We start from the raw sequence: 27,755 nt of genomic DNA, 5'->3' as shown, positions 1-27,755 counted from the left end.
CTTAGTTTTCAAATTGATGAGTTAATGGCTCCTTTTAATTCCAGGCGGTCGAGAGACTTTCCGTGGTAACCACAATGGTTATGTGGTTCCTGGGCTTACTGGATGTGTGGCTGACCTGACTCTTGCAACTGACTATCACGTTGACCTTATAACCCAAGCCACTGCAGGTCAGAATATCGACTACTGCTGACCTGGCCCTGTTTAGCTTATTCTAGCTACTCGTGTCATTGCATGGGAAAACTGACAACATGAGAAGGCTAAGAAAAGGAAGCAATGTATGCTAAACTAAAAAAAAACCATTAGACAAAGAAAATAAAAAAGAAAAAAGTTCCTTTCAAAGTCTGATCAGAAAATCAGAATGATGTCATAGTACAGGAATGTCATCGTGAATTCAGAGATTTTTCTTCAATGTCATTTACAGTTGTAACACTGAGAGCCAAGTCCTCTTTGTAGTACATAAAACTGCCTATTTTATTACAATCACCTTTATAGAGTGCTGTAAACTTTTGATTGTTTTGATCAGATTCTTTTTATATTACCATTAACAATCATGTTTACAGTGATTTCGTATTTAGTCTGAAAATTTGACATGGAAGCTGATCAGTTAGTGTCCCCTTTAACCCCTCACCTCATTAGTCCTAAAACCTAGTAAGCTGTAAATGCAATGATCACCCTTCTTTCCTGCCCTCACATAAAGGCCATGTTGACTGATGGCGTTCATGCTGTCTGAAGAACTAGAACAAGAAGAAGAAACAAGCAGTTTAAAGGAACTTTTATATCGACGAGAAGAATCTCTGAAGCGATGGTTTCCGTCAGTATACAGTTTAGTGAGAAGTGCGCATGTGAAGAGGAATGTTCGTACCTGTATGTTCTGCACATGTCCTTAGATTTCATTTCATTTTTATATATATCATAGTGCTATAATGTTTTTAATTAAATAGACTCATTAGATGACTACTGTACAGTACTGTGGTTCAAGTGCTGGATCACCTGTACATTTTCAGAAATTATATGAATGTTTCAAAAAATACTTTTGATATATAGTTCTTTTATGGGAAATAAATTATTGTTGTATAATTCGTTATGTTCCACTATATGCCATGTCATATCATTTACCCTAACAACTCTGAAAATATGTAGAAACCACATATGAAGATATAAAAAAAAGAGAGTGGCTTCATTAGATATAGATGAATGCCATAGAGTAATAAGTATTATGTATTTTGTACTATGAAGATTATGCCACTGAAATGTGTTATTTTATATTTACCAATTATGCTAATCTATAAATCCTCTTTTTATAATAAAAATATTTGTTAGATTAGTTTCTTTTGTAAGTATGTCAGTCAATACATAGACGTTTCTAGCGCCTTTTATGGTGGCTCTATGAATATCTGTGTTTCATTTGCATTTGCTCGTTTTTCTGAGTAACTTAAGCAGCAAGAGTCTAGATAGTGTAGAGCAGCCGGGCAGCTGTTTTACACCTTATCTTCATTTTTGTGCTATATTAGGAACTCTCTCCTCCAAGCCAAGCATCTAGGTCATACTTGAGTTATTATTGTCATTATCATGAAGGTTTTGGTTCCCTTATACTTAGTAACTTCTCATGCTATGTATGAGCTTAAGTAGATAATACTACTGTTATCCAGTGATCATTACAAAGTAAGAGATCTGTGCTGTGCCATTGCACTGCAAATGCCATAGACAGTTATTACACTAGTAATCAAAAGAGTTTTATAACTTGATAGCAATAACAAAACATGTCAAAATTTTTAAAGTAAGAGGATCATTATGTCAGTAGCGGAACATTTTAGAGAGTGTATCTCTCTGGAAATGAAATTGCCTCCAGAAGAATGGGAAAACTGCTTAGCTGGAAGTGTGCGTCGTTATCTTTGTTACCCGTCTCAGTGTTTGGATATCTAAGCCATGTTCAGTGCAAGGGATTTCAGAAAATGCTGGTTATACTGTAGATTTACCGATAGTATAGAGGTAGAACAGTCTGTATAAAAGTATAACTTTTTTTCTAAATCTAGATCCATATCAGGGTATGCGACTTATATATATTGTATGTGTGTGAATATAAAGCGCATGGATATATGTATGTGTATGTACATACATACCTGTAAATCTCCACCTATTACTGTGGATATTCAGCATATGTGTAAACAGATGCCTGTGTATATTTATAAGTTTATAATCTTTATTTTTGCATATTGTTTATTTTTCCATATTTGGGTGTACACATGTGAAAACAGCAAACCTCAGATTTTCTGTAAATCAGATATTTAACACTTAAAACTTGTTATTATCTAAATTTATTACTGGATTTGCACTGATTTACGTATCAATTACTTCAGTAAGAAATTCGACATGCAAACACATGTACACATACGTACAAATGTATAAATAAATGTTCGCTGGATTCATGTCCAACTCTTAATAATGGAGGATTTTGCAATAATTTTCCTTCTGAAAAAGTTGTTCAACTATGTTGTCATTATTAACTGCAAATTGTCAAAAAGGGTTAAAAATTAATTATTAGTATAACTACTTGAATGTTATCAATTATTGTAGGAAAAACCTTGACTTGTGTTTATGGTTGAAAGGCAGGAAATGTATCTTTAACATATGTATACTGTACACGCTGGATATGAATGTATTGTGAGTCTTTTTGGAACACATAATTCATGACTGAAATTAAACAAGTGTAATTGCTGTAATCTTAACTATCAATACAGTACAGTTAGTCAGACTCCAGTATTCACAGAGATAGTTCTCCATTTTTTGCAAACAAAGAATGACAAGCTGGTCTATGCCTAGCATATGTCCCAGATCCTCATAAATTACAGAAAATGTAATAATGAGTTACAGTTGGGCTGATGGCTTTTATTTTGATTGTGATTTTCGTTCTCGAGCTCTTGGTCACAGAAGCCCATCCATATTTCTTTATACGCTACGACTAAACACATTTTGAGGTTAAGCTTCTTACCTTGTCTAAATCTTTAAAAAAAAACAACTTGGAGCTTGTGTCCCAAATAGGCATGAACCTATGAATAGTAAGGCCATTTTTTATTTCTGTATTTATATACACACACGCACAGTATAGAATACAATGCCATGTTCGTAAGTGAATTTTATAAACATGCTAGAAATTTGGATAGGTAGCTTTCCCACGTGATTTGTTGAACAAATAGTACAAGCAATTATTATTTAATCATATGTTTATCTTAATGGGATCTGATTTTGGCTTAAATGTTTGGTTGGAGGAGTGCAAGATTGTTTTTTTGCAAATATATATATAGATATGATTTATTGTTAGTTTTAAGGGAAGAATTTGCCTTTTATTTGATAAAGAAGTGTGCACTTTATATTATAATGTGATTGAATATGCTGTTACTCACAAGTGATGCAGTCTTTTTTCATATATATATATATATCACTTCATATTGAAAAGGCTTTGCACACTCGTTTTTTATGTACCTGTGCAACTCTGTCTACTCTTGAGTTTCATCATAGCTTAGAGGAAGCTGTTGCATGGGCAATTGGCATCACGGAAATAGGATCCTATAGATGTATTCTACATATCATTTTGTATGTAATAATTATAATAATAATATTACTAATAATAGTAAGTTAATCAAGAAGATAGTGCCTACATATTTGTGTTACTTAAGTCATTCTCGGAATGAACGTTCTTAGTATCATCTAGTCAGTGTATGTTGATGTAAACCAGTTAATAAGAGCTTACACACCTACTTGACATACACATACACACACATATATACAAATGAATAAGAGAGGGTGGGATGGAAGTCAGTCAGGTTTTGTGTGAGTAATCATTATTCCAATATACATGGAGCAAATGGAAAACCAAATGTAAATAGAGAACTGGTTTTCTTTGTTTCAATGAGTGAAAGATATAAAGTGTAATTGCATGTAGTACATGCAATTAAATTTCATTTTTTTAACTTCACCATATATGATATATGTATCAATTATATCTACATATCCTCAATCCCACTGTTGATCACTGTTTTGTCTTTGTTTTTTTGTTGTTGTTTTTTATGAATTTCAGTATTGTAATGCATCTTAAGGAATTATGTAGTATATATACTTTCCTTAGGATGGTCAAGCCATCTCTTAGAAATGACGATTTTTTTTTCAAAACTTATTTCAATATTTTACTTACAAACTGAATAATGTTTTGACTGATATTACTGTAAATGTTTTGCAATCATCCTTCCAACTGAATCACATGGTAATTCCTCCTTTATCTGTTAAGGGGGAACATGAAAAGTGATGAAGGTATGAATATTTCCCAGATTAATATGTAAACTTTGCTTTTGTAAATAGATGTTGGTCTACCTCTTAGGGCAATTATTCAATGAATAACAATTAGCTTATATTTTATTCTTATGAGATTACTGAATTAAAATTATTCTTCAGAAGGTTCAACGGGAAAAATGGGAGGGCTTATCTTAAGAGTTTAATTCTGGGGAGCTTTCCTTCTATTATGACATATTTTCATTTGGTATTTGCCCATGACAATTATGCCCCCATACTGTACTCACTTTTGTTTATTTTTGTGTGAGTGGATCTAAATTTTCAGGATAGTGCTTCATATTCTTTTGGTATTGTAAGCCATAAGTTCAAGGCCGTGCCATCATACCCTCTCTTACCAAGAACGTCATGCTGAGAGCATCACACAGCGGACAGTAGAAAAGATGTTACTAGGTTGAAAAAGCATCAAAAGTAGTTATGGTACATCTGTGAATTATCAAATATGTCATCATCCTGAATAATGTTATGGCTGCCTTTTAAATATCTGGTAATAACCAAGGCCTGTTCAGCCTAAAATTTGTTTCTGAGTTTGTGCTGTTGCAGTGATGGAACTTTCTCAGTAACTGACATATATCATGATTCATTCAGAGCATTATGCTGTACCCACAAAAATTAGCCAGGAGTAACCTTACTGAAGTCTTCATTTATTTTTGGCAGCACATATCACAGCTTGTAGTAGGCATGTGAGCCTCGTGAGTAGCAAAACAATCAGGGTGATTCAGGGAATAATAATTTATTGTGGAGTGACCATAATGCTAGGCAACTGAGGAATATTCTGTTGCCGTTTCAGGACTCTTGTTAAATACGCTTATGTTGTAGACAAATGTCAGATTTCTGCCTTTTTTTATTTTTGGTTTTCCTAATGATTTATGCAGTTTGTAAGCATTTTATTTTAATATGATCAGCTTGACGGATTTTTCATTCTGCACACACACACACACACACACACACACACACACACACACACACACACACACACACACACACACACACAGATAATGCTGCTTTTATTTAAGATTAATTTTGGACGTATTTTCATTTATGACTATGAAAGATTAGCATTATAAGTATAGAAAGGGTATTAAACAAATCCATGATTTCTTCAAAATAAATTGCATCTAAATCACACAAAATAAATACATACTACTGTATTTGACAATTAAAAATCAACCATTTTTCAGTATCATATGAGATTTTATAATTTTGCAGTTGTATGTGCGTTGCGTACAGTCTTTCTTCCTAAATGGGTGAATAGTTTTTTTTTTCAGATAATTCCAAAGACTTGACATAATACTGTGCTGTACTCTGTATTTAATAAAAGTGTTAAGAATCATGCATATTTAGAAACAAATATGTATAGCATCCAGATGAACAAATCGAAAAAATTTCTTTAAAATCATTGCATTGGTTAGGTGCTTGAAAGGATTTTAGAAGACCACCATAGCTACTCAAGATGTGAAGGTTCTAGCACACACTGGTGTACCCTAAGTAGGAGGCAGAAGAATGTCAACACAGCTCATGTACAGCAATTAAAGAATAAATCTTGTGCCATTTTATGATCCTGTTTTAAATTTACCCTCATAGCCCTATGAAATATTATTTTCCACATTATGAAAGTAAATTTGGCATTTTTAGTAAATTTGTTTAAGAAGATTTATGATGCCAAATCAAGATATGTAATAAGCATTTTACTTGTGTATTCTTGCATTTCAGGAAAATTGGAAAAAAGTTTGATCCAAGATTTCCTATAAGGTATGATGGTACTTGCCTACTTATATGCTTTAAATTCCATTAGTGACCAGTTATGACCATATATGAATACCTGGAAATTTTCATTAACCTGGACCAGTTAACCAAGGTGAGTTTGAAAACAAATCTGGTTTTATATTTTTTATTTTGGAAATAGTTTAAAAACTGCAATTTTTATAAGTTTTGTGAGTGGCTTAACTACAGGCATAGCAATTCTGATACAGGAGAGTTTAAAACCTCTAATAAAAACATGATATTTTTTCAGAACGCTGAACAACACTTAGAATTAATTTTATGTCGACCAGTAACTTATCAAGGTTTGGAAACAAAACATTTCTGATAAAAGTTTTCAGATGTGTTCTATGAGACTGCAGCTGATCTGCGGACTTAGTATGACGAGATACAGTAAGATTCATTTATTTACTTATTTATTTATTTGCTTATTTATTTTTGTGATATCTCCAAACATAAATGTTTCTGTGATAAAACCGGAAATAACGTTTTGTCCCCCCTGGAAATGAACATAAAGTTCATTCTCTTTCATTTAAGGTTATAGAAAACGTAAAATAAAGGATACACAACATTAAAATCATTGTAGGTCCTCTTTTCTTATATATTACGCTTAACCGTATCGAAATTAAGATCAGTAATTGCTGTGAAAGCTACCTGGATCAACTTAGGCTACCAGCGATTCTATTAAATCTAGTCCATTTTTTTTTTTTCAAATTTTAGGACCGGTAGTATCTGATAAAAAAAAATTGTAGCTGTTGCGATTGTGATAAATAAAATTAATTAAAATAACTAACTATATCATAATATATTTAAATATATAAATGCTGTATTTTTATTAGATATATTTTCTATTATATATTGGAAATATTGCGTAAGGCACACAAATAAAAAAATATGGAAAATTCATCGTGAATAAAATCGCAGTCCAGTGTTTACTTTGGGTGGGTTTTAAATCTGCAGTTTGTTATTGGTTTCTTTTTAAAGGTAAGTTTGAGAGATTTGGTGTCCATTTTACTTCCAGTGGTTGCATTCTGATACTTTTATAAGTAGGGATCATGATGTCGCCGAGTTTCAGATCTTGTTTTATGAAATAAGTAAGTGATGAACGGTTTTACCCAGAGAGCACCTTGTCCGAACTTGCAGGCTACCTGAAAGATCACTTGGACGGTGGCCGTTAGGATTATATTCTTAAATAATATCAGTATAACGGCAGTGTTTCTACCATTTGTTTTTAGATTATTTAGAACTAGAAAATGGGTATTCGTTGTGTAACTGCAGTTAAAAAGGTTATCCTGAATATAAACATGGATTTAAACCGATTGATAATAGTACTTGTCAACTCTCATGTCGGCACATTTGAAACGCTGCGGTAGGCTAACGTACTTCATTCGTAACAATCTTGAATATTCACATTAAAGCTGTGTTAAATGGTTACTTGGCATGAAAAAGCGTGGAATGGTTAACTGTCGTATTTTGTTAAATGAATGGTATTAGCTACTAGAACATGATAAGCATAGGCTTAAAGGTACGTTACGTGCTGTGTTTAGGCTAACCTCTCCTATGATCTAGGCCTACACACGAATGATTAGATAGTCTAAGGTGACATTACCCTCTGCGTATTCTCTTTCACATTCCAGTATCTGTATCTCCTTGTTAACAAGTTTTAACACCATGAAATTGCTTTCTGTGGGCGTTATTTTTGTGTTTAGCTAACTTAGATTATGGTTGAGGGTAGGCTTCCGTGTTTAATCTTATTCAGAACTTTCGTCCAAACTTAGGGTTGCTTTGTGAATGCAGGCGTGGTATGCCGTAATTCCTTGTTGAATCAGATGAAATAGTAAATGGTAATACCTAATAATTTCTCAAAAACAAGAAGCATAACTGATATATTTTTCATAATTATTTTTTGTTTGGTGCATTTTTGACAAATATTTCTTGTGGCAAATCTATATATTTCTGAGCTGTATGACTTTCATATCTACCTATTATGAGGATCACAGAGGTATTGGTTATTTATTAGGGCTAAAAAGAACGTGAAACGTGCAAAAGCAGTGTTAAAACATACTAAATGCAAAAGTATTTGGTTAATGCATGCAATCATTAACAAACCCAAAGGGGGAAAAGTGTAAATAATATTCATGTTGCAGTGGTTATTCCTTGATACTTCCCAACCAAATATGTGATGCTGCATCCTATCTTGTCTGGAGACCTTTGAAATTCTTCCACATAATCTTTGCCAATTGTATGACGTAGGCAATTATAAGTATATATCCTAACTTAACCCAGGATACTGTTTCTTACATGGGCAGGGGCTTCCCTGCATCCAAGAAGTGCAGTAGCTTTACCCCCTCTCCCCTCCCCCTCCCCTCCATAGCATTGCATACACATAGTACATACCTTAGAGGTTACTACTCTAAGTTCGGGAGGTCAGTACGTACTGTGGTTCATAAGTAGGAGAACCTATAAGGCTTCCATATTTAGATGTGGGTATATCTTGACAACTTCCAAGAGAACTTAATGCAAATAGTACATTCCTTTCTCATGTGCTTGTTGCAGTATCAAATGATTTTCACGTTAATTTCACATAAAAAATATTTCTTACTAAGAGGAGCACAGAGTTAAGCAGAAATTAGCTAGTGGATAAAGATGAACTGAGTTGTGAGAGGTTGAAAATATGGTTCCTTACAGAACCATGAAAAACCTACGTTTTATAGTCTCTACACTTGTTCCATATTTTGTGCATATGAGCCTGTGGAGATTAACGAAACTATCAAGATAATTGACATTGAGGTTTACTAGCCCCATATGTGCTGCATTCGACATCTCCAACAATCATCAATGTCTTGAGCTTCCCTCCTTGACAAGTCTCTATATATGGCTACAAAAGTATCAGTGTTTTGTTGATTTTACAAGACTGCATATTGCGTTAGTGTATTCACATTGGACTGTGCCTATTGGACACGTTAAAGCTACAGAAATGCATACTCAGTAAACTCACAAAAGTTGTTAACTTGCTATGGTTGTCAATCATGAAAACAGCTGTTGTATTGCTGACAGATTCTAATATCCATTATCAGTATGGCATTAAACCAGTGAATTAGTTATAGGGCAAAAAACATCACATAATTAAGAACTACCAAAATCATTTGATAAGACAAAAATCATTAAAAACATTGTCTTATTTTTTCTATTATAATATGGACCCCATTTGGAAAGTGTTCATTGGCTTCATCATCCTTATTGAACAACAAATTGTCATATAAACTACCAATGGAAGTAGAGTCTGTACTTTCATAAAGGATTTTATTACGATCTCTTCTTTCATTTGACCCCATGCTTGGACTGGAAAGTCTAAACATAGCTCCACTCTTCATGCAAATGATCTTTTAAGTTCAGCATCAGAGCTTGCCATAGATAAGCCCAGCCACCTGGGTTAATAGCACTCTTGGTTTTATTTTGTTATTATAGTTTTTACCAGTTCAGAGAGCTGCAGAACATATAGTATTGAAAACTAACGAAATGCATTTCTTCTAACAACACCTTGATGCCAGTTCCACACATTGCCTGAACATAATTCTATATCATACTGTACTTACTAATCTATCACTTTTCGTAAAGAATGTACATAAATCCTTTGGAGCATTTAGTTTTAGCATAAGAAGCCTTGATGATGATACTACCAGCAAATGATTTATTAAATGATAGTGCGGTATATATACCATTGTAGAAGGAGGCCTTGAGAGACTCGGCATCACAGAGTGATAAATGAGGATATCCGGAGAAGGAGAAATTTTGTCAGACTGATGAATAGACTGTCTTATAAGAATGGTTAGTGAAATAAAAATGTAATAAGTCTTTTGCACTTCTTTGATTTAGAAATATGTCTGTTTCATTGTAAAATGATAGGGAAGAAATTTTTAGTGGAAAAGTCTCTTGACTAAGGATCAGAGAGGGCTGTGGTGTTGTTAAAGTGTACTATTTTTTTAGGCAGCATAAGTTGCTCATACACCAAAACCAGTAATGCTTTTATGGAAGCATGGTATAGTAACATTAGTAATACTTATGAGTGGTTATTGATCTCGACTTTAAAACAGATGTTTTGGTATTTTATATTATACCATGCCACAAATAAGTAAATTTTTAAAATTTATATTTATATTTAAATTTGGGAATCAACTTACGGTAGCCTAAAGCTGAATTGGGTTTCTGTTCATCTGTTTACTTATGCTGTAGCCTAAAGCTGAATTGGGTTTCTGTTCATCTGTTTACTTATGCTGTATCTTGCCAATTCATTACTGAATTCTTGTATACCGTCCTTCTATTCATCATACTGTGAAGGTGACAGAAATGTTATAATTCCTTTCAATCTGGTCTTCCCAAGTAAAAATGGACAGCAAATTTTATAATAGTTGAATGGACCCTGCTGTTCTGTTAGGGGTTCTTTTTGACCATCATATCTCATATTACTTAAGATGGAACCTTTATCCTCCTTGACTTTTCCTCACTTAAGAGGGTCGTATGTCCCCTAAGTGTGTTCTAGCGCAGAATAACCCTTTGGATTCCAGTGCTTGGCTTCAAGCCTAAATTCTATATTCCATTCCATTCCTAAGCGTGGTTAATTTTTTTCCCTGTAGTTAATGTGCGACCAAAAAAATTACATAGTTCCATGCATTTGTTTGCAGTTATTTACCGACTGCATAAACATGTTTTGTTTATTGAAGTTACCCATTCATATTTGGTATATACGTTTTCTTTAATTAGTATATTAATAGAAAATCGCTTTCTTTTGTGTACGAGGTGTAGGTATGTAGTGAAGTTCATCAACCATAGATAAGTAAGTCTTCCCTTTATAGTAGCATTGTTTTCTTAGAACCATAATGATTCGGAGAAGAAATTAAGAGAAAGTATATGGTATCATATTGCACTATCAGAGTTATTAGCAGGTAGAAGTTAGTGGCAATTGTTTTGGACGCAAACGCAAATTTTTTCGTGGTTCAGAAATTCTACATCTTTTCCTATAATCAAGTTTTATGGTCGGGATGATGTTGATGAAGAAAGTAATTGTATATCTTAGGAAATATCGTTAGCCTAGGTGATCTAAAGGCACTTATTTAGGAAATCCAATTATAAGCTTGCTCCTATTAGAGATGTTTGGAATATTTGCATCATGAAGTGCATTGAGGAGACTTACACTCACCTCACCCTCAGGAGAATTTTGTTATGTCCTTGATGCAACGCATAATTGCAGCAACATGGACATACTGAAGAGCCAGACAATTGCGGGTGGAATTGTATAATCTTATCGGAGAGACATTAGATACCCTGAAGCACTAGACTAGAAAAGCATGATGGAAGCCATTATGGACTGAAGTAATAATTGAGTTTAAAGGCCTTCACCATTATGGATACAACAAAGTATGTATATGTGTGTGTGTGTAGTTGTGTATATATATATATATATATATATATATATATATATATATATAATAAAGCATTTTCGATATCGATAACCCTTTCCGTTGTCACTCCTTATTAATATACGACCTGTAATTAATTAAGCCAGTCAATCAACTTAAACCAGTCATTGGTATGTTGTCATCAGCAAATGCAGTGCTTCTTATAATACGTATATGATGGTTTTTCTCCATCGAATATTCTAATTGTTTATACATACCTCCCTCTTATTATTATTATTATATTCCCGTTTACGACTCTTGCTCGCTACTGATCAGTACTTTACACATGTATCACATTTAATATTATGATCGTTAATGAACCTTTTACAATGGCTGAAGACACTGGGCCATGTCTGAGAGTCAGAGAAGAGAGTCAAATAGGTTTGTATTTTTTTACTTATCTTTTCCTCTTTTCTTCTGGCGTAAGCAAGGAAAGGTTGGTTGTTCCGTTTATCTTTGTTCATAAGAAGTAGATAGTACCGATGGTACTGTGTTGGTTTAGAGATCATAGCTCCTCGGTACACAATATCTTTAGAGGTAGATTGTAGCATTCCGAATTAAGCTAAAAGGCTTTGCGGTCGTGGTCCTTAACACCCCATTTAATATTTATCTGTGTACTTTGGGTGGTGGCGCTAAATTCTGGATATCATCGACCCAGTCTAAGCCACGTTAAATGGTATTTATTCTATACTAGACAAAATTACTCTTACTAATACGGTTAATTACGTTATTTTCTGGTACACAAGTGGGAAAAAATACAACAGTTGTCAAAGTCGTGTGAGTGAAAAGCCTACTTAAAAGGTTGCAGTTACGTGATGTGGTGAAAGAGGAAAATAGATCCACATATACCTAAACCCTTGGTTACCCTTATCTGTTGTGAATGCTATTCTGATTTAGGATTATTAGGAAATTTGGAGATCCACATGAAAATATAAATTATTTTTCCTTGAAGGAAAAATAGACTCAGTCGTGCTTTGGAAACCAATTTTTTCGCACTTTTTAATTTATAGGTAGCCTGTTTATTAGTTCAGTTTTTAAGAAAACGAGGAAAGGGACAGGCTGAAGAATTATGTTTACTTGAAGGAAGTGGAAGTAAGTCAGTTAGTCCCACCCATTGAATCTGGTGGAGAAAACTGAAAGTTAATAGCAGACGGATAGATGAAACATTATTGGGTAGTGTAATCTTACGGTTGCCGATTTAGGAAGAATGAAATCAGCATCCGCACGCAAGTATATAGGTGATAGGTGGATAATCCGTCATAAGTTTAAAAAAAAATACGTTAGTAAGGAGCTTAGTAACCCTCTGTGTATGGAACTCGTCCAAACTTCTTACATGTGTAGGTGCGTGTCATATTCTTATTAACGCAATGTGTGGACGGGACCTGTATTACGCGCGTATCAGCAGAGGTTGCTGAACTTGTTGACACCGACTATGAACAAGGCCGTTCATAGTTGAGTCCCTTGTTTTGGTCAGTCACTACGTATATGTCTACCATGGCTGATTGGAGTGAGGAAGAGGTCCTTCAATTTATTAGTTATTACGAAGAAAAGACTTTACTGTGACCAGAAACTTCTTGAAATCTAATGTCAGCGAGTAATTCCCGACCACTGCATTCTACCCTTCTAGTATATAACCTGGATTGCCACCATCTTCTATTATTTCGCTTCATCTTCGTTAAATAATGTGTATAAATATACGGGGCAGCTGCTACTTGCATGGTGGCCATCGTCGGTAAACAACCCGGACAGAGACAGACTGATGATCGCAGTGAATTGTATTGAAGTTACGTGTTTAACGTGGTTACGGTTCGTCCTCAACATTTTGACACCGTGTAACCGTATATGCGTAACTCGGTTACACATACAAGGTTCGGCTCTCACGTGTGTACCCACCTTATATCACGTAACGAGCTGGCTTTACAGTGTCAATATTATCATGATTTATTGACAGTGGCATTACTGATTCGACTGATTACTAGTAATCGAGTTCGTATGAAGTAACTTAATCATAAAGTCCCTTTAGATGCCTGTAAGCAATAGCAGTTTTCAAATTACTTATGATTTTGTTTACGCTTAACTGTATAAACATTTTAAATAATTCACAAATTTTTGCACACGAGGCTTGTTTTTAGCGAAATCATGCGCGGTTACGTAAGCCATGATGTACTCCGTGAACTCGGGAAGGGCTTCCTCCGGTCACGTGTAGCAGCCTTGTGTCGGCCTGCTGTGACACCCGTATCCCATCCCCCTCCTGACTCCCTCTTCTCAATGGACTACTCCTTCACCCCCGTACACCCCTCTCTTGGTATGGTCTATGGACTTGGCTCCACCCTCTTCTTCTCACCCTCAACCCCCTCCCCGTTCCCTTCAGCCCTGCCCCCTTGGAACGTGTTGGGTTGTATAAGGTCACGTGTTCCCATAGCTTCCTGTTATACTGATATTCATTAGGCTGATTTTGTTATTTAACTCACTACATTGTCGGGTATGCAGCAATTTTGCGCCTTAGTGCAAATCTATACCCAAATTATTATTCTGTTCATTAGGATCTGATTTCCTCCTCGGTTCACGTGAGATAGAGGAGGTGGTCTCTTTGGTCTCGTGTATTGGTTCTTCCTCCTATCTGCTATGCTGGCTCCGCCCCTTTAGCCGCTGGCCCCATCCCTCTTCCCCGCCCCCCGTTTTCTGTTTTGTTTTCTTTGCCTACGGTTTCCTCCGTCACGTGGTGGGATCACGTGACCTTAAGCACCTTGCCCCATTTCCCTGACTCACGTGATTTTGTTAGTGTTATTTACATACCAACTTTGCTTTCAAACTTTTTAAAGATGTGGTTGCGATTGTAGCCCCCCTGTTAAGATTATAGTTTCGGTAGTTGGAACGTCATCAGGCAAGATTACTTATTGCCAAGTATGGCTCACCACGTGTCCAGGTCATGTGACTTGTTGCTAGGATCGAACAAGCGAGCAACGGATGACCTAGACTGAGGTTGTGTGTTTATTGCCGGGGTTCGTGTTCATGTTAGTGAGTTATTAAAGTATTGCCCATAGGGTACGTTTATCTCTCTCTCTCTCTCTCTCTCTCTCTATATATATATATATATATATATATACTATATACATATATATACATACATATATATTTAACACACACACACACACACATATATATCTTCTTCCAGCTTGTTCCCATTTTTGTATATGGGGTCGCCGTTTCGGATGAGCCGTTTCCATCTATTTCTATCTTGTGCTTCTGCCTCATCACACACACACACACACACACACACTATATATATATATATATATATATATATATATATATATATATATATATATACATATATATATTTTTATTAGTATTAATCTTGTTGTTGCTTTTTCATACCACGCTGTTGCAGTTGCTATGATGTATACAGCGCCAAATGTGTGAGTTCAGTATATCGGAATGCTTGTTTGGATTGGAAAGGAGGGGTTGGGGGGAACTTTAGGTTTTCGACTGTGATAACTGCTAGGATTCTCGTAAATGGGTGGCGGTCACGTGGCCGCTCCGCGTGTATAAACGATTTTTGGTGGCTTGGCTTGGTTGGGCCCGGGCGCTCGCTTAGTTATTCAAGTCGAAATATTTGTCTTAGCGTTTCTTTTTATGAAAGCGTAGATGGTTGATTCGAGGAGAATGTCCTTGGAACTGTTTGGCGCATTTCCTGTATCCCCTTATATACATACACATTAAAGAGAGCGGTGGACTGGCCATGGCAAATTAAAGAAGGTTGTTTGTAGCACGATGGGTCAAGGACATGATTATAACTTACAGGAAACCCTTTTCGTAGAATTAATACCTGAAGATCCAACTTACATTCAAGATAGTACTGAAGTGAATACCTGAAGTTCTACCTTATATGGTGAAAAGTAATTCCCTTTCCCTGTCAGTGTAGAATTCACTGATATAGCAGCTAAATGTAGCAATCTGTGATTTTTCCCTCAGTTTCTAGTTATTTCATTCGTATGATGCTTATTTTTACTGTATTCTTACAACATAGGATGGTCTATTATGCTTTGTTCACAGATTACCACAGGGTGGAGTGTCTCGTGTTATGGATACCGTTGGTTTCCAGTCAATTTTTATATTATTCTCTCTCTCTCTCTCTCTCTCTCGCTCCTTCTCTCTCTCTCTCTCTCTCTCTTCTCTCTCTCTCTGGGGGGGGGGGGGCGTAGGCATTACTTTGCAGCCTGCGCCCCTTTCGTTCCTTTTACTGTACCTCCTTTCATATTCTCGTACTTCCGTCTTACTTTCCCCCCATTTCCTAACAATTGCTTCATAATGCAACTGCGAGGTTTTCCTCCTGTTACACTTGTCAACACTTTTACAGTCAGTTTCCATTTCAGCGCAGAATGGCCTCATTGGTCCCAGTGCTTGGCATTTGGCCTAAATTCCATATCCAACTCTCTCTCTCTCTCTCTCTCCACTGAACTGGTGGATGGTCTTGATACGACGTGATTTCTTAAAATAACTTTAAAAAAAATTCAAAAATACATTTACGAAGATGTGTTCCTTATTAATGAATGGGATAAAAACGAATAATGAATAGATTTTTCTGTTTTATTTAAAAAATACACTTTGAAGGTCATTTTACAATACGATACATATACATTATATGTAATTTATGTACAGGATCAATAAAATTATTTATATTGTTTTGTAGCTCAACATACTGGAATTTACTACGTATATACATACATACCCATACCTATACACTGTATATGTATACACATTTCGTAGATTGGTGTGTTATAAATGTATGAACACAAATTGAGGTGCTGTTTAAATTTTTCTGGAGTTGCACTAACCCGTTGTCCGTTTTAGGAAGTGACGTGAACGCTTCTTGGTAAAACTGCGCTTATTTGATTTTAGGATGGCAGAGAGAAGAAGCCCCTATACACACACACACACACACACACACACACACACACATATATATATATATATATATATATATATATATATATATTAAGGGGTTTTATTATATGACTGTCTGAAGGATCTTATTCGTTATTATATTTGTCCAGTAGAGCTTAAAAAAGTATTGAATAACAAGGAGACTGTCTTATTCTATATATTTGTGTCTTATTGTCGATTTATGCGTCGACTATCTTTTCCTATATTTTTGCGTCGACTATCTTATTCTGTATATTTTGCGTCGAATAACTTATTCCATATTCTTGCATCGACTGTTTTACTCTGTTTCTTGTGTCGACTATCTTCCATATTATTGGGCCAACTTTTATGAATACGCTAAATGTTACAGATAGCGAATATGACAAGAACTTTGAAATCAGATCTGTGGTTTATAGAACGCTTGGTCGACAACACATGACTCACCGCTTCTAAGTTATCGGGAACACCTGAGAACTTCACCGATCGCTTAAAGGTTTGTGCTGTACTCTCTGGCACCTGTATTTTTTTTTTTTTTTTTTTTTTTTTTTTTTTTTTTTTTTTTTTTTTTTAGGCCCTTTGGGGGAAACCACCTTTGTCCTTAACGCGTAGAGGCACGCCATATCCTGATTACGAAATGAGTGAGGATGCTAAACACTTAGATACAGCTACTGATTGGAGGTTAGGGACAACTACATAAAGGAGGTTAAGGACAGCTACAGACGGGGGCGGATAAAGACAACTACAGACGAAAGGTTAAGGACTACTACAGAAAGGAGGATAAGGACAACTACAGGACCTATCATCGTGATTTAGAAATGTTATGGAATGTACAGAAACCTTTTCGGGTCTGGACGATATTACTGCTTGAAACCTCTGGAATTTCTTTAAAAAAGAAAAAAAAGTAGAAGTTGGTGCCTGATATGAGTGTCTGTAAATAGTTTTAGGTTAGGGTATTTGGTAATTTTCGTAGTTCCTTATGTAATGTGGATGATCACCTTGTGATAGATTTAAAGTTGAAGTTTGTGACAGTATTTGGTGTTCTGATTAAAGATGAACAGAGATATGAAACACGCTCCAAAAGATCTACAATGCTCTCTCTCTCTCTCTCTCTCTCTCTCTCTCTCTCTCTCTCTCTCTCTCTCTCTCTCTCTCTAAGCTGTATGTTATCTTTTGATGAATATTTGAATATTGTCAGGTGTCTCCACATTTATAAACACTTTATACTTCATTTAGGGTATTTTAAGAAATGTTTTGTGGGTTTATGGCCATATCGTAGTAATTGCAACGCCGTTATGCAATAATAAGTAAACTTTTTTTATGAATACATAGATATCACACACACACACACACACACATATATATATATATATATAGATATATATTATATATATATATATATTATATATATATATATATAAACATGGTAAAGGTCATAAGAAACAACTAAACAAAATCAGATATGAAATAATGTCTTAAAAATTTAATATAATTCAGGCACCCCAAACACGTTCTTATAGTAGTCAAACTTAAATTTCAATTATTACATGGCTTGTTTACGGTTATGTGTATCACTTTACCAGAAATGGAGTGAACCACGATCGTGTTTCTTCCAAGTCTGATATTTTAGGCGTGGGGTTTAAAAGGTGGTCTTTCAATCTGTTTGCCGGCATCTATAAAAAGAGCGGTGTTGCCGTAAAGAGAGCAATGCAAAGGGGTTGTCGAATATTGTTAATCTGTGGTATTTACATGTGTCTGGCTATGTCTGATACTTAACCCGATTCTAATTTAAAGTTTTATGCTTTATGTTAGGTTCGTTCTGGTTTGAATGGACTGTGCAAATAAAAGTAACTGAAGAGAAAAAAAAAGTTTTTAAGCTAACCGGCAACTGTAAGACACCGGGCGGCTGGTTGCCATGGTAGCAAGACGCAGAGCGGCTGGGAAGGGTCGATTGTTCAGTGGATGTTGTCTCCTCAGTCCTCACTCTTGCTCTTCTCGCTCTCTCTCTCTCTCCCTCTCGCGCGCGCGCGCACACACTTTACATTTGATGCCTTTTTCCTTTTGCCTGCTTGGAATTCCTTAATACCTTCTGTTGGGTGCTTTTCATGACAGAGAAACCCTTAGTTTTAACATAAGTGTTACGAATGTTCATATTATGCCTCTGTTGTTAATGAAAATAGTTTAGAGAATGTGTACATTCCTCTCTCTCTCTCTCTCTCTCTCTCTCTCTCTCTCTGTCGATGCCTTTGTACTTGAAAGATTGACACAGGAGGTAAGAAAAATGAACAAAGTGGTAATCGCGACAAATAATATGGATATGTGGGATTATCAGTGATTGCCTCAATTGATCATTTGGGACAAACAGCTTGATATCGGTACTTGGTGTTAATTATTAAACCTGGATAACATGACGAGGACGAATCAAGAGATGTTTTCAAATTGACACAGAAACCGGCATACCTCGAAAGATTTGAATATTTGCTGTTTTCACTTTTTAAAAATATATTTGTAATTTCAAGGTTAAAAGCATTTAGAAAATTTAGAATTATTCTCAGAAATAAAGTATTTGACTCTTATGCATTTTTCAAATTAAATAATTCGCAACCAGTAGTATATTTTATGTGTCGATGATGACAGTCATCGCAACGCCAGATTACATGAACAAATCAGTCATCTGCCTAACCGAATGTTTAAAAATCCAAGTAGAGAGACCACCTCCCGTTCAGCCATGATCGAATAACTACGAGAAATGTCAGCACTGATATTTAGTCGTCCATTTGTGCCCATGGTAACGGCATCATTAACTTTGTAGGAATGATCTGAAACGCAATAAGGAGTTTGAATGACAGGTTAAATGTAATGTTTGCAATGTAGTGTGAAATTATGCGGAGACTGCAGATATTTGTGACGATATTACAGACATTTCTGTTCAGCAAAGTTGTGACGTAAGCGAGATAGCAAATGGAGAAAACTGTGTAAAACTATAGCCGACAAATGAAAGGGGTTCACTGGTCGGCGGGCTGAAAGGATGGCATCCAGAAGTCAACAAAGCGGAGGATGATGTGATGAATGACTGTTGGAACGAATTGAAACCCAGAATCTGCCGCGTCAGTTACTGGAGATCTTTCATTTCGACGCGGATTGAAATTAAAAATTTCTTTTCCACAATTTTGTATATGTATTATATATATATATATATATATATATATATATATATATATATGCTAATGTCTTTTACTATAATTTAATAGCGCACAACTTGTTAGAACAACCGCATATTTCAGATACCAAAACTTCTGTATCCCTGACCAGGGTTACAAAAGGTTTTATATCTGAAGTATGTGGTTGTAACATAACGATTTTATGGGCTTTTAATCTTCATAGTACGTGGTTAGATTACAGTAAATAAATAAATAAATATATATATATGTGTGTGTGTGTTTGAAAAAGAGAGAGAGAGAGAATAGGTAACGGCTCCTGTTTCCCTTTTGAGACGTAGGCCTATCGCTTCCTTTGCGGTTACTTTCCCTTATTTCATTACCCCTGAGTGTGTGTGAGAGAGAGAGAAGTTTAGACTGTCGCTTGGCGTAAGAAAAGTGTCAAATCATAATGGTAACCCGTAGATTAGCGATATATGTAAGAGAAATAGGCTGAAGTGGCCTATGAACCCAGATTGTTCTAACAATACTGCTGAAGTGATCAAGTAATGATCATTGTAATTCTTATATATATATGCATTAGCAACAGTTTTCTAAGTAATAATTATCTTGTTCGCAAGATGATTACTACTTCCTAATGTAGTACATAGAACAGTTATTGACTATTCCGATCCTGCATATACTTGTATGTTACTTATTGGGTTATTTATTTATCAATTTACTCGTATTTTCCTTCTGTTCTTGGACAAGACTATTTTCCCGGGGATAAGATATTAAATATGATTATCTCTGTCGTGTGATGTAATTGACTTTATTTTTTGTTTGTGGGAGTGTAAGTAGCAACTTAGTGTCCAGTCAACATATCGGTAACGTAAATGCTCGAGGAGCTTTCACTTTCTCGTGGTTGCATGACTAGTGTTGTTGCCCAGAGGGTATTCAAAGCAAATTGCCTTGAGGGTGTTCAAAGTAAGTTGCATAGAGGCAGTTCAAAGTAACGTACATAGAGAATGTTCAAATTAAGCTGTATCGAGGGTGTTCTAAGTAGGGTGCATAGAGGGTGCTCAAAGTAAGTTGCATATGGGGTATTCAGAGTAAGGCGCACAGATATTTTTCAAAGTTGCATGGAGGATGCTCAAAGTAAATTGCATAGAGGGTGTTTAGAGAAAGATGCATAGAGAGTATTCAAGAAGGTGCATAGAGCAAAATAAGTTGCGTAGATGGTATTCAAAGTAGGTAGGTACAAAGACGGTGTGAAAAGAAAGCTGCATAGACAGTTTTCAAAGTAAGTGTGTGAAATTGGTTGAAGATATATTGATAAATGTTATATTCCGTCTATGAATCAGACAGTTACGTGTGTGTCTGCGAGACTTTGTATATATTCACAAATATTAAGCCATAATTAACGTTTAATATCGAATTCACCGAAACCAATGTATAGAATAGAGTTTGGTAATAAACGGTATTTGTGCCCTAATATTTGTGGAAAGTATACGTATGTAAAGAAATCTTTGTAAATAATATTTTACGCTTCTGGGGGTAAGGATTCTACTGCTAGAGAAATGCTTTGTAAATTATGTGGAAGCCATATTTATGCCGGCTACCGTTAATATTGTAAATGTCCGAGTTACTGATATATTCATTCTTGTTACAGAGCAGTATGGTTTCTGACCACGTCCCAGTCCCACGAGGGACTTTAATAAATGTCGGAATGAGTTGCTAGTTTGGTGGATTTTATTTTTATTTTTAAACTCGATAATCTTTTTTCTGTAGTACTTTGAGCATGCCTTTGATATTTGGGCGGCGGTTGTAATTAAGTGAAGTAACTGCACGGTAAGAACAAAGTGTATTGTCATAGAAAATAATGTTTATTTGATTTTCATCGTTAGCAAAGAGATTGAGCCACACTGCCAGCTGATTGGAGTTGCTGTATCGCGATTTTTGGTGTACGATTGTTTTCCTCTTTTTTGTCGCTAGTTTTATTTTCTGTTTCTCATTTTCTCATCGTTTACATCATAACCTAGCTGATGTTGGTAAAAATAATTTGCTTCTACAGCTCAGGAGGCCAATTCAAAGGAATTTATTCAGCATCATGTACCTTGCTTGCGGTGCGGCTGGCAGACACTGGGGTTGCCAGTTGGGAAATTTCAAACCAAACTTGATCGATCAATGAAAATATATCGCATTTTTGTTAATATTCCTGTTTTGTTGCATGTTTGTCTAGCTGTAAGTGAATTTGATGTATTTTGGTTTTAGAACTTGCATTTCAGACGAAATGCAAACCAGAACGGAGTGGGAAAACCGCTGGTCGAGTTACCAATTAGTCTAAAATGTCAAGGGGTTATTGGAGAGAACGGTCCAGAATCAAGCGTCTGGTGTGTGGCCTGGGAAATCTCGACTTTCTCTCTCATGTCAGGATACTGTTGTGGAATGTGAAGTGGTTACTGTATAATATTCTCTTGTGCCCGAAGGAATTACAGCCTTGGATATCAGACTCTTATTTGGCATCGGTGATAGTGTCAATTGTAAGTGCTTTCATGCTTGATGTCTTGGTTAATAAGTGCTTGTTTATTTTCTTCACACGACTCCCCAGCCCATGGGGAAATAACTGCAGGATTCTTCTTGTGGATTGGTATGTCGATGATGTCATAACTTTGTTATGCCTTGAGGTGATGGAAGGTTAGCCATTTGCTTCTAAGATCTGATAATGTTCAGAGAGTGTTTATGGCGCTTGTCCGTAGGCCTATGTACCAGCTTTGGCGTTACATTCGGTTCACCGCGAGCCAATTCTACTTGGGTCTAATTTTAAACTTGACCCGCTACAGCTGTTGGATGGTGGAGCGAACTTTAGAATGGGGGTATTTCCAGGTTGCCACCGGATGTTTTTCCCTTTAACGGATCGGGGTTGGGGGGAGGGGAGGAGATGCATTGGGTTTAAATGTTCAAATGCCTTGATTCTGTAAACTTAAGCTGCAGTTCCCTGTAATTTTGTAGATGTTTGACGTTCTGCTTAGAAATAATGAATGAAAAGGGTAGTGGATTAAAATTGTGGTTCACATCAGGTTCAGTTCTAGTGATGCGCCAATTTCATCAATGAGTATATTTTTCCACCAGGTGCGTGTGCATTTTTATTTATTACTTGATCGTGATTGTTACATGACACTGAATGAAGTAGTCGGAAAGCATCCTATCAGCCACTCCTAAAGCCAAGGAAACCGCGGTGGAGGTGCCGGCCGCAGTTATCGATTGATTGTCCCAGGTCGTTGTCCGATGTTGTTACATCGAAGTTGGCGTCGTGATGATTGTATGTGGAAGGTGGAATCGAATGTTCAGTGATGAAATATGTACTAAGTGTATGATGATAATTTTAAAACTGCGGCCTTCGGAAGTACCGGTATTAAACGTTCGCCTCGTGTTGTAAGGCCAGCTGTTGTTATAGCCTCCTGTATAATTATATTTATAACGTTCATTTGGCATGTTGCCACTTATAAACTGTTACTACCACTAGTAGTATTGTTAGCAATTTTATGAAAGATCTGGCTGCTAGCCGTTGATTGTTTCCTTTGTTATTTATTTATACAATAAGTTGGTTTTACTAAAGTAAATGTTTGTCTGGTATTCTCGATGCTTATTAAATTCAGATATGTTGTAGACTGAAATGCACGAGAACACCGACCTGAAATCTGTTTTAAATGTCAAAACACCGCCAGATATAACGATACTGAGTATAGATCTTAATTTTACACCCAGCTTTGGTATCAAACCGAGAGTCCATTCATTAATTGTGTCTTGTTTACAGCTGAAAACTGAAGTAGAAATATCCAGTTGTTTGCACGTCTCGTTTGAATGCCGTTGTCGTGATAGGTATTCCGTTATTAGTGGATTATGTTTGCTAAGGTTGATGTAAGATATGGACCTTGGTTTTTGCTAGTGTTTCGTCGGCGTTCATCTGGTGATGATTTTTTTTTTTTACAATTATAGATATTTCCACTTACTACCATTAAATTAAAACCAGATTGCCCTGGAAGATGGTTCCTTAGGAAGAAAACATCAGGCGATTACAGCCACATTTCTTCTTACTGTCGTATAGTGCATGGAGCCTTTTCTTTGTATTACTTCACGCATTCCTATAAGAAAATGCATAGTTCCATTTTTAAATAATTTCATTGCGTATGCAAGTTATTAAAAATAGCGCACATAACTTGAGCGCCATCTTACTGAAGGGCAATTGATTTTGGATGATAACTTTTTATTGTGGTTGTCTTATAGAATAGCTAGAATTGGTTTGTTGTTTGGTAAAAATATATTGAGTGATGTTTTAAAAGCATGGGATTATTCAACCACCGTACAAAGATATCTTGTAGTGTCCACTGTCGAAAGATGCTACAATAATGCAGTTCATTGAAAGTAGGTGAGGGAATAGCTATGGGTCAATATTAATGTAATTATTTGCTAAATCCTGTTGTTGATGTCTGGAAAGGTTTAATCATCCAGTCATATGAGTCTGGCAGTAGACGATTCAGGGTTCATTATCACCGTGAGAGTTTTGTTCGGTGAATTTCAGTGACACATTTGGTCTGGTAATTATTCTGCTCTTCGCTTGAATAAACAGGCTCTAAACTCTCCAACTTAAAAAAAAAATATATATATATATACATAAATGTTTTCGTTCTTCACATATTGAATTACAATATATAGTAATATATACATATATATTAATATATTATAATATATATACTAATATATATATATATTATATATTAACTATTATATATAATTTTATAATTGCTACTTGAGCGAACTGAGAGAATGGGATATAGGGATGACTTTGGAAGAAAGGGCTCCGTAGGGGGCGCGGGTTAGTGCCGCCAGTATACCTCATGAGGTGCGCTGTAGGCATGACTGAAGGTTCTTTGCATCATCTCTTCTTCCCCTAGCTGCAACCAATTTTATTCCATTGACTGTACCTCTGTTTTTCTTCCATCTTACTTTCCAACCTCTCCAAACCAGTAACTGCGAGATTTTCCTCCTGTTACATCTTTCAATCCTTTTTTAATGTCAGTTTCCTTTCATCGCCGAATGACTGTATAGGCTCCAGCGGTTGCCTTTAGCCTAAATTCTGTTTTCGATTCTATTCTTGCAAGAAACGTTGCCCAAATAAACAGTCTCGAAGCAGCTGGCCCTATACCCGAAACCACCCAACTTGAAAACAGGAAGTGCAAAAATGTTTTCGTTCTTAGCATATTTAATTGTCTTTTATTTATGTATTTATTGTTTTTATAGTCGTTACTCGGGCGAATTGAGAGAATGGTTAGGGCTGACCTTGAAAAGGAGGCATGCCTAACAGCAAAGTGGGGGAAATGGCATTCGGGTAAATTTCTCATCGTCGGAAGTAACATTTATATTTTATCCCAGATTCTATTTCGTCACCTTTACGTTAACAGGTCTTATGATCTCGTCATTTTTCAGCAAGAGAGCCACGTGTACGTTTATTCTTTGTGAGAGTTTTTGTTGTGTGTGTGTTGTGAGGAGAGAGAGAGAGAGAGGAGAGAGAGAGGAGAGATAGAGAGAGAGAGAGAGGAGAGATGAGAGAGAGAGAGAGCGAGAGAGAGAGAGAGAGAGGGAAGAGGGAGAGAGGAGGGAGGAGAGGAGAGAGGAGAGGAAAGTTTGATTTTCCCCTCCATTCTCTAGGAAGCATTTTTTGCATTGGCTTTATTTTTTCTAAAGAAGCCGTTCGGTTCTTTTAGAGATTGTTTTCAATATTCTTAGACATTCTTAACTACTCGCGGAAAAGTTTCAGAAGATTCTCCATTGAAAGTTTAGAAATTTGATGATTCTGTGTTTATGTCTACGATTGCTGACATAATTTGGTAATAATTACTGAAACACTAACCACTGTAATAGTAGTAGTGATAGCTATATTACTTTAACAGCAGAAAATTATATTATAGTAATAGGGACAGATACTACTGTTGCCGTTGTATGATTAATATTATAAGCAAATAGGCAAGGGCAAACAACCTTCAGCAAGGGAAAATCAATGCCACCTCTGCGACCAAGTTTTGACATTATAAGCTAGCGAGATATATGTCGGGGAAGCATTTTAAATGTCGTCGCCTCCCCAGTGTTTGAGAGTCGCTATCAATGAGTAATGTCTCGGGAATTCTCGTCCGGTATATCCCTAACTCAGTGTGGTCTTTGAGGTGCTCAATGGCTGGCACCTCCCTTCCTCCTCCCCCCTCCCCCCTCCCCCACCTGCCAGTGACGTACTACCTACACCCCAGTCCTCCTCCCCGGCATCAGTGAACGCAGTGCCAAGAATCGCCAGCTGACTTTGGGAAACGTTTGTACTGGGAAAGTGGTTTTCGATCATTTGCGCCTTTTATATTTTTTATCCTTTAGTTATAATTCAAGCGTTCGACACACACACTTCTTCCTCTTCTTATTATGTTATTTAATAGTGTTGTTAACCTACTTTAATATAAAGAATGAACGTCTTTGCTGAGAAAGTATTGGGCCAGAAGATATGTTGTTAAAAGCTGCTAAGTTGCTGGTGGTGTCAACTCAAGTGGAAATTGTTCAAAGAAAATTCTTGCGACGCGATTTTTGGGAGTTGTGGATGTGATATGTAGGTATGCATGTAGGCATGCTTAAGCATGTTTGTGTGTGTGCGTGCGTGCGTGTGTTTGTGTTAGGTTTGGCTGAGTATTGATTAAACCATTGAAAGTGGTACCGGCTCCACCTGCCTGATTCGACAACCCCAAACTGTTCCTCTGCGTGGGGCCTTTACTCGACGCAGCTGACTGTTCGTTCTCTCTTCTGCCGCCTTCCCGTCTTTCCTTTTTGATTATATTTCCTCCGCCTCTTGCTTCTCCCTTCATTCGTGCATCTTTCACTATGTCCTCTTCTCTTCTCTTCTCCTGCTGGTTTAGTATTGCAAGTAGAGAACGGAGATATTAATAATAAATGTGTGAAGACGATACCGGTCATATGTCACGGTAAGTGTTCGGTAATATTTCTTTCCTGGAAGGAAATCCCAAGATTCTCTCTCTCTTCTCAAACACACACACACAAACACTATATATATATTAATTATATATATATATGATATATATATATATATAGATAGAGAGAGAGAGAGAGAGAGAGAGAGAGAGAGAGAGAGAGAGAGAGATATATATATATATATATATATATATATATATATATATATATATATATATATATATATATATATATATATCACCCCTATTTCCCTTTCAAAGGAGATGGCACTCGAAAGGCCCTGTTTCTCATCAAGTCCTTAAGGATGAGGTTGCTAGCCTCACACCCCTTTTCTTGACATTAGCAGACGTTGGTACCCATTGACCTCCGTATGGGCTGATGTGGTAGACCGTATCGTATCTTGAAATAAATCTTCCTCAAAATTCGTGTAGATATTTAGTACTTTTTTTTTTATGAAGAACCTGCTCCGGTCCGCAATTCGTGAACTTTATCTTCTTATTGATCATCGATTTTGTGACGCCAGATTATTTTAAATTGATAAAGACGTGGGTCAAGAACTTCAGGTAGGGGGGATCTTAGCCGTGTCTGTTGCTGTAGAAGTTAGTTATATACTTTGGCTCTGCCACAGATCGTTCAGACTTACTTAAGCGTTGTGTATTTTGGAAGGTGGCCATCTCTAGTGTGTTCTGTTGCTCTTGTTCGTCTTCTCTTTTAAAGCTGGTAGGTCTCTCTGATGGAAATTAATTGTGGTTTATTGTTGCTGTCTCTATTTTTATATTGATGATGTTTCGTGTTCAATTTAATTTTTTACGTTTTTCAATTTTGTCTACCTTTCCCCTCACTGGTCAGTGTTATACTAGCTCATGTCGCCCATTCTTGTAGTTATTTACTGTTCACAGATTAATATCTCGTTTGTTTCATGCGATTGTTCTTATACAAAATTTCAAAAGCAATTACCATTACTTATTTCTAAAATTTATCCCTAGTATTTTTTTTCAGTAGATCTTTCAGTATAGGATTTTTTTTTTTACTTATTTTTTTTTTTTTTTAAGTAGACCTTCAATACAGGATATTATCTGATAACATCACTGTCTTTTCGCAGCCTACCTGAGCT

At 36.1% G+C, this 27,755-nt stretch overlaps 2 protein-coding genes across 5 annotated transcripts in view; both read left to right on the top strand.

Annotated features, from left to right (window-relative positions):
• Positions 1-5,897, top strand: part of LOC135222644 (pikachurin-like) — a 475,091-nt gene extending 469,194 nt beyond the window's left edge. For all 3 annotated transcript variants that reach the window (XM_064260795.1, XM_064260802.1, XM_064260787.1), the window contains exon 15: positions 45-5,897. In XM_064260795.1, the coding sequence (XP_064116865.1) occupies positions 45-190 (146 nt within the window). In that variant the 3' untranslated portion in view covers positions 191-5,897. The remainder of the gene's footprint in view (positions 1-44) is intronic.
• Positions 5,898-6,981: 1,084 nt separating this feature from the next.
• The window catches only part of LOC135222614 (serine/threonine-protein kinase VRK1-like), a 178,299-nt gene continuing 157,525 nt past the window's right edge, over positions 6,982-27,755 (top strand). Inside the window, exon 1 of one of the 2 annotated variants that reach the window (XM_064260743.1) lies at positions 6,982-7,086. The gene's annotated coding sequence lies outside the window, so the exon portion shown is untranslated. Of the gene's footprint in view, positions 7,087-22,010; positions 22,162-27,755 lie in introns of those variants that run through there. The other variant, XM_064260735.1, reaches the window with a different exon arrangement.

This window comes from Macrobrachium nipponense, chromosome 20 (genome assembly GCF_015104395.2).
Source record: "Macrobrachium nipponense isolate FS-2020 chromosome 20, ASM1510439v2, whole genome shotgun sequence".
Taxonomy (NCBI): domain Eukaryota; kingdom Metazoa; phylum Arthropoda; class Malacostraca; order Decapoda; family Palaemonidae; genus Macrobrachium; species Macrobrachium nipponense.
This window is presented reverse-complemented; position numbering and strand designations above follow the sequence as displayed.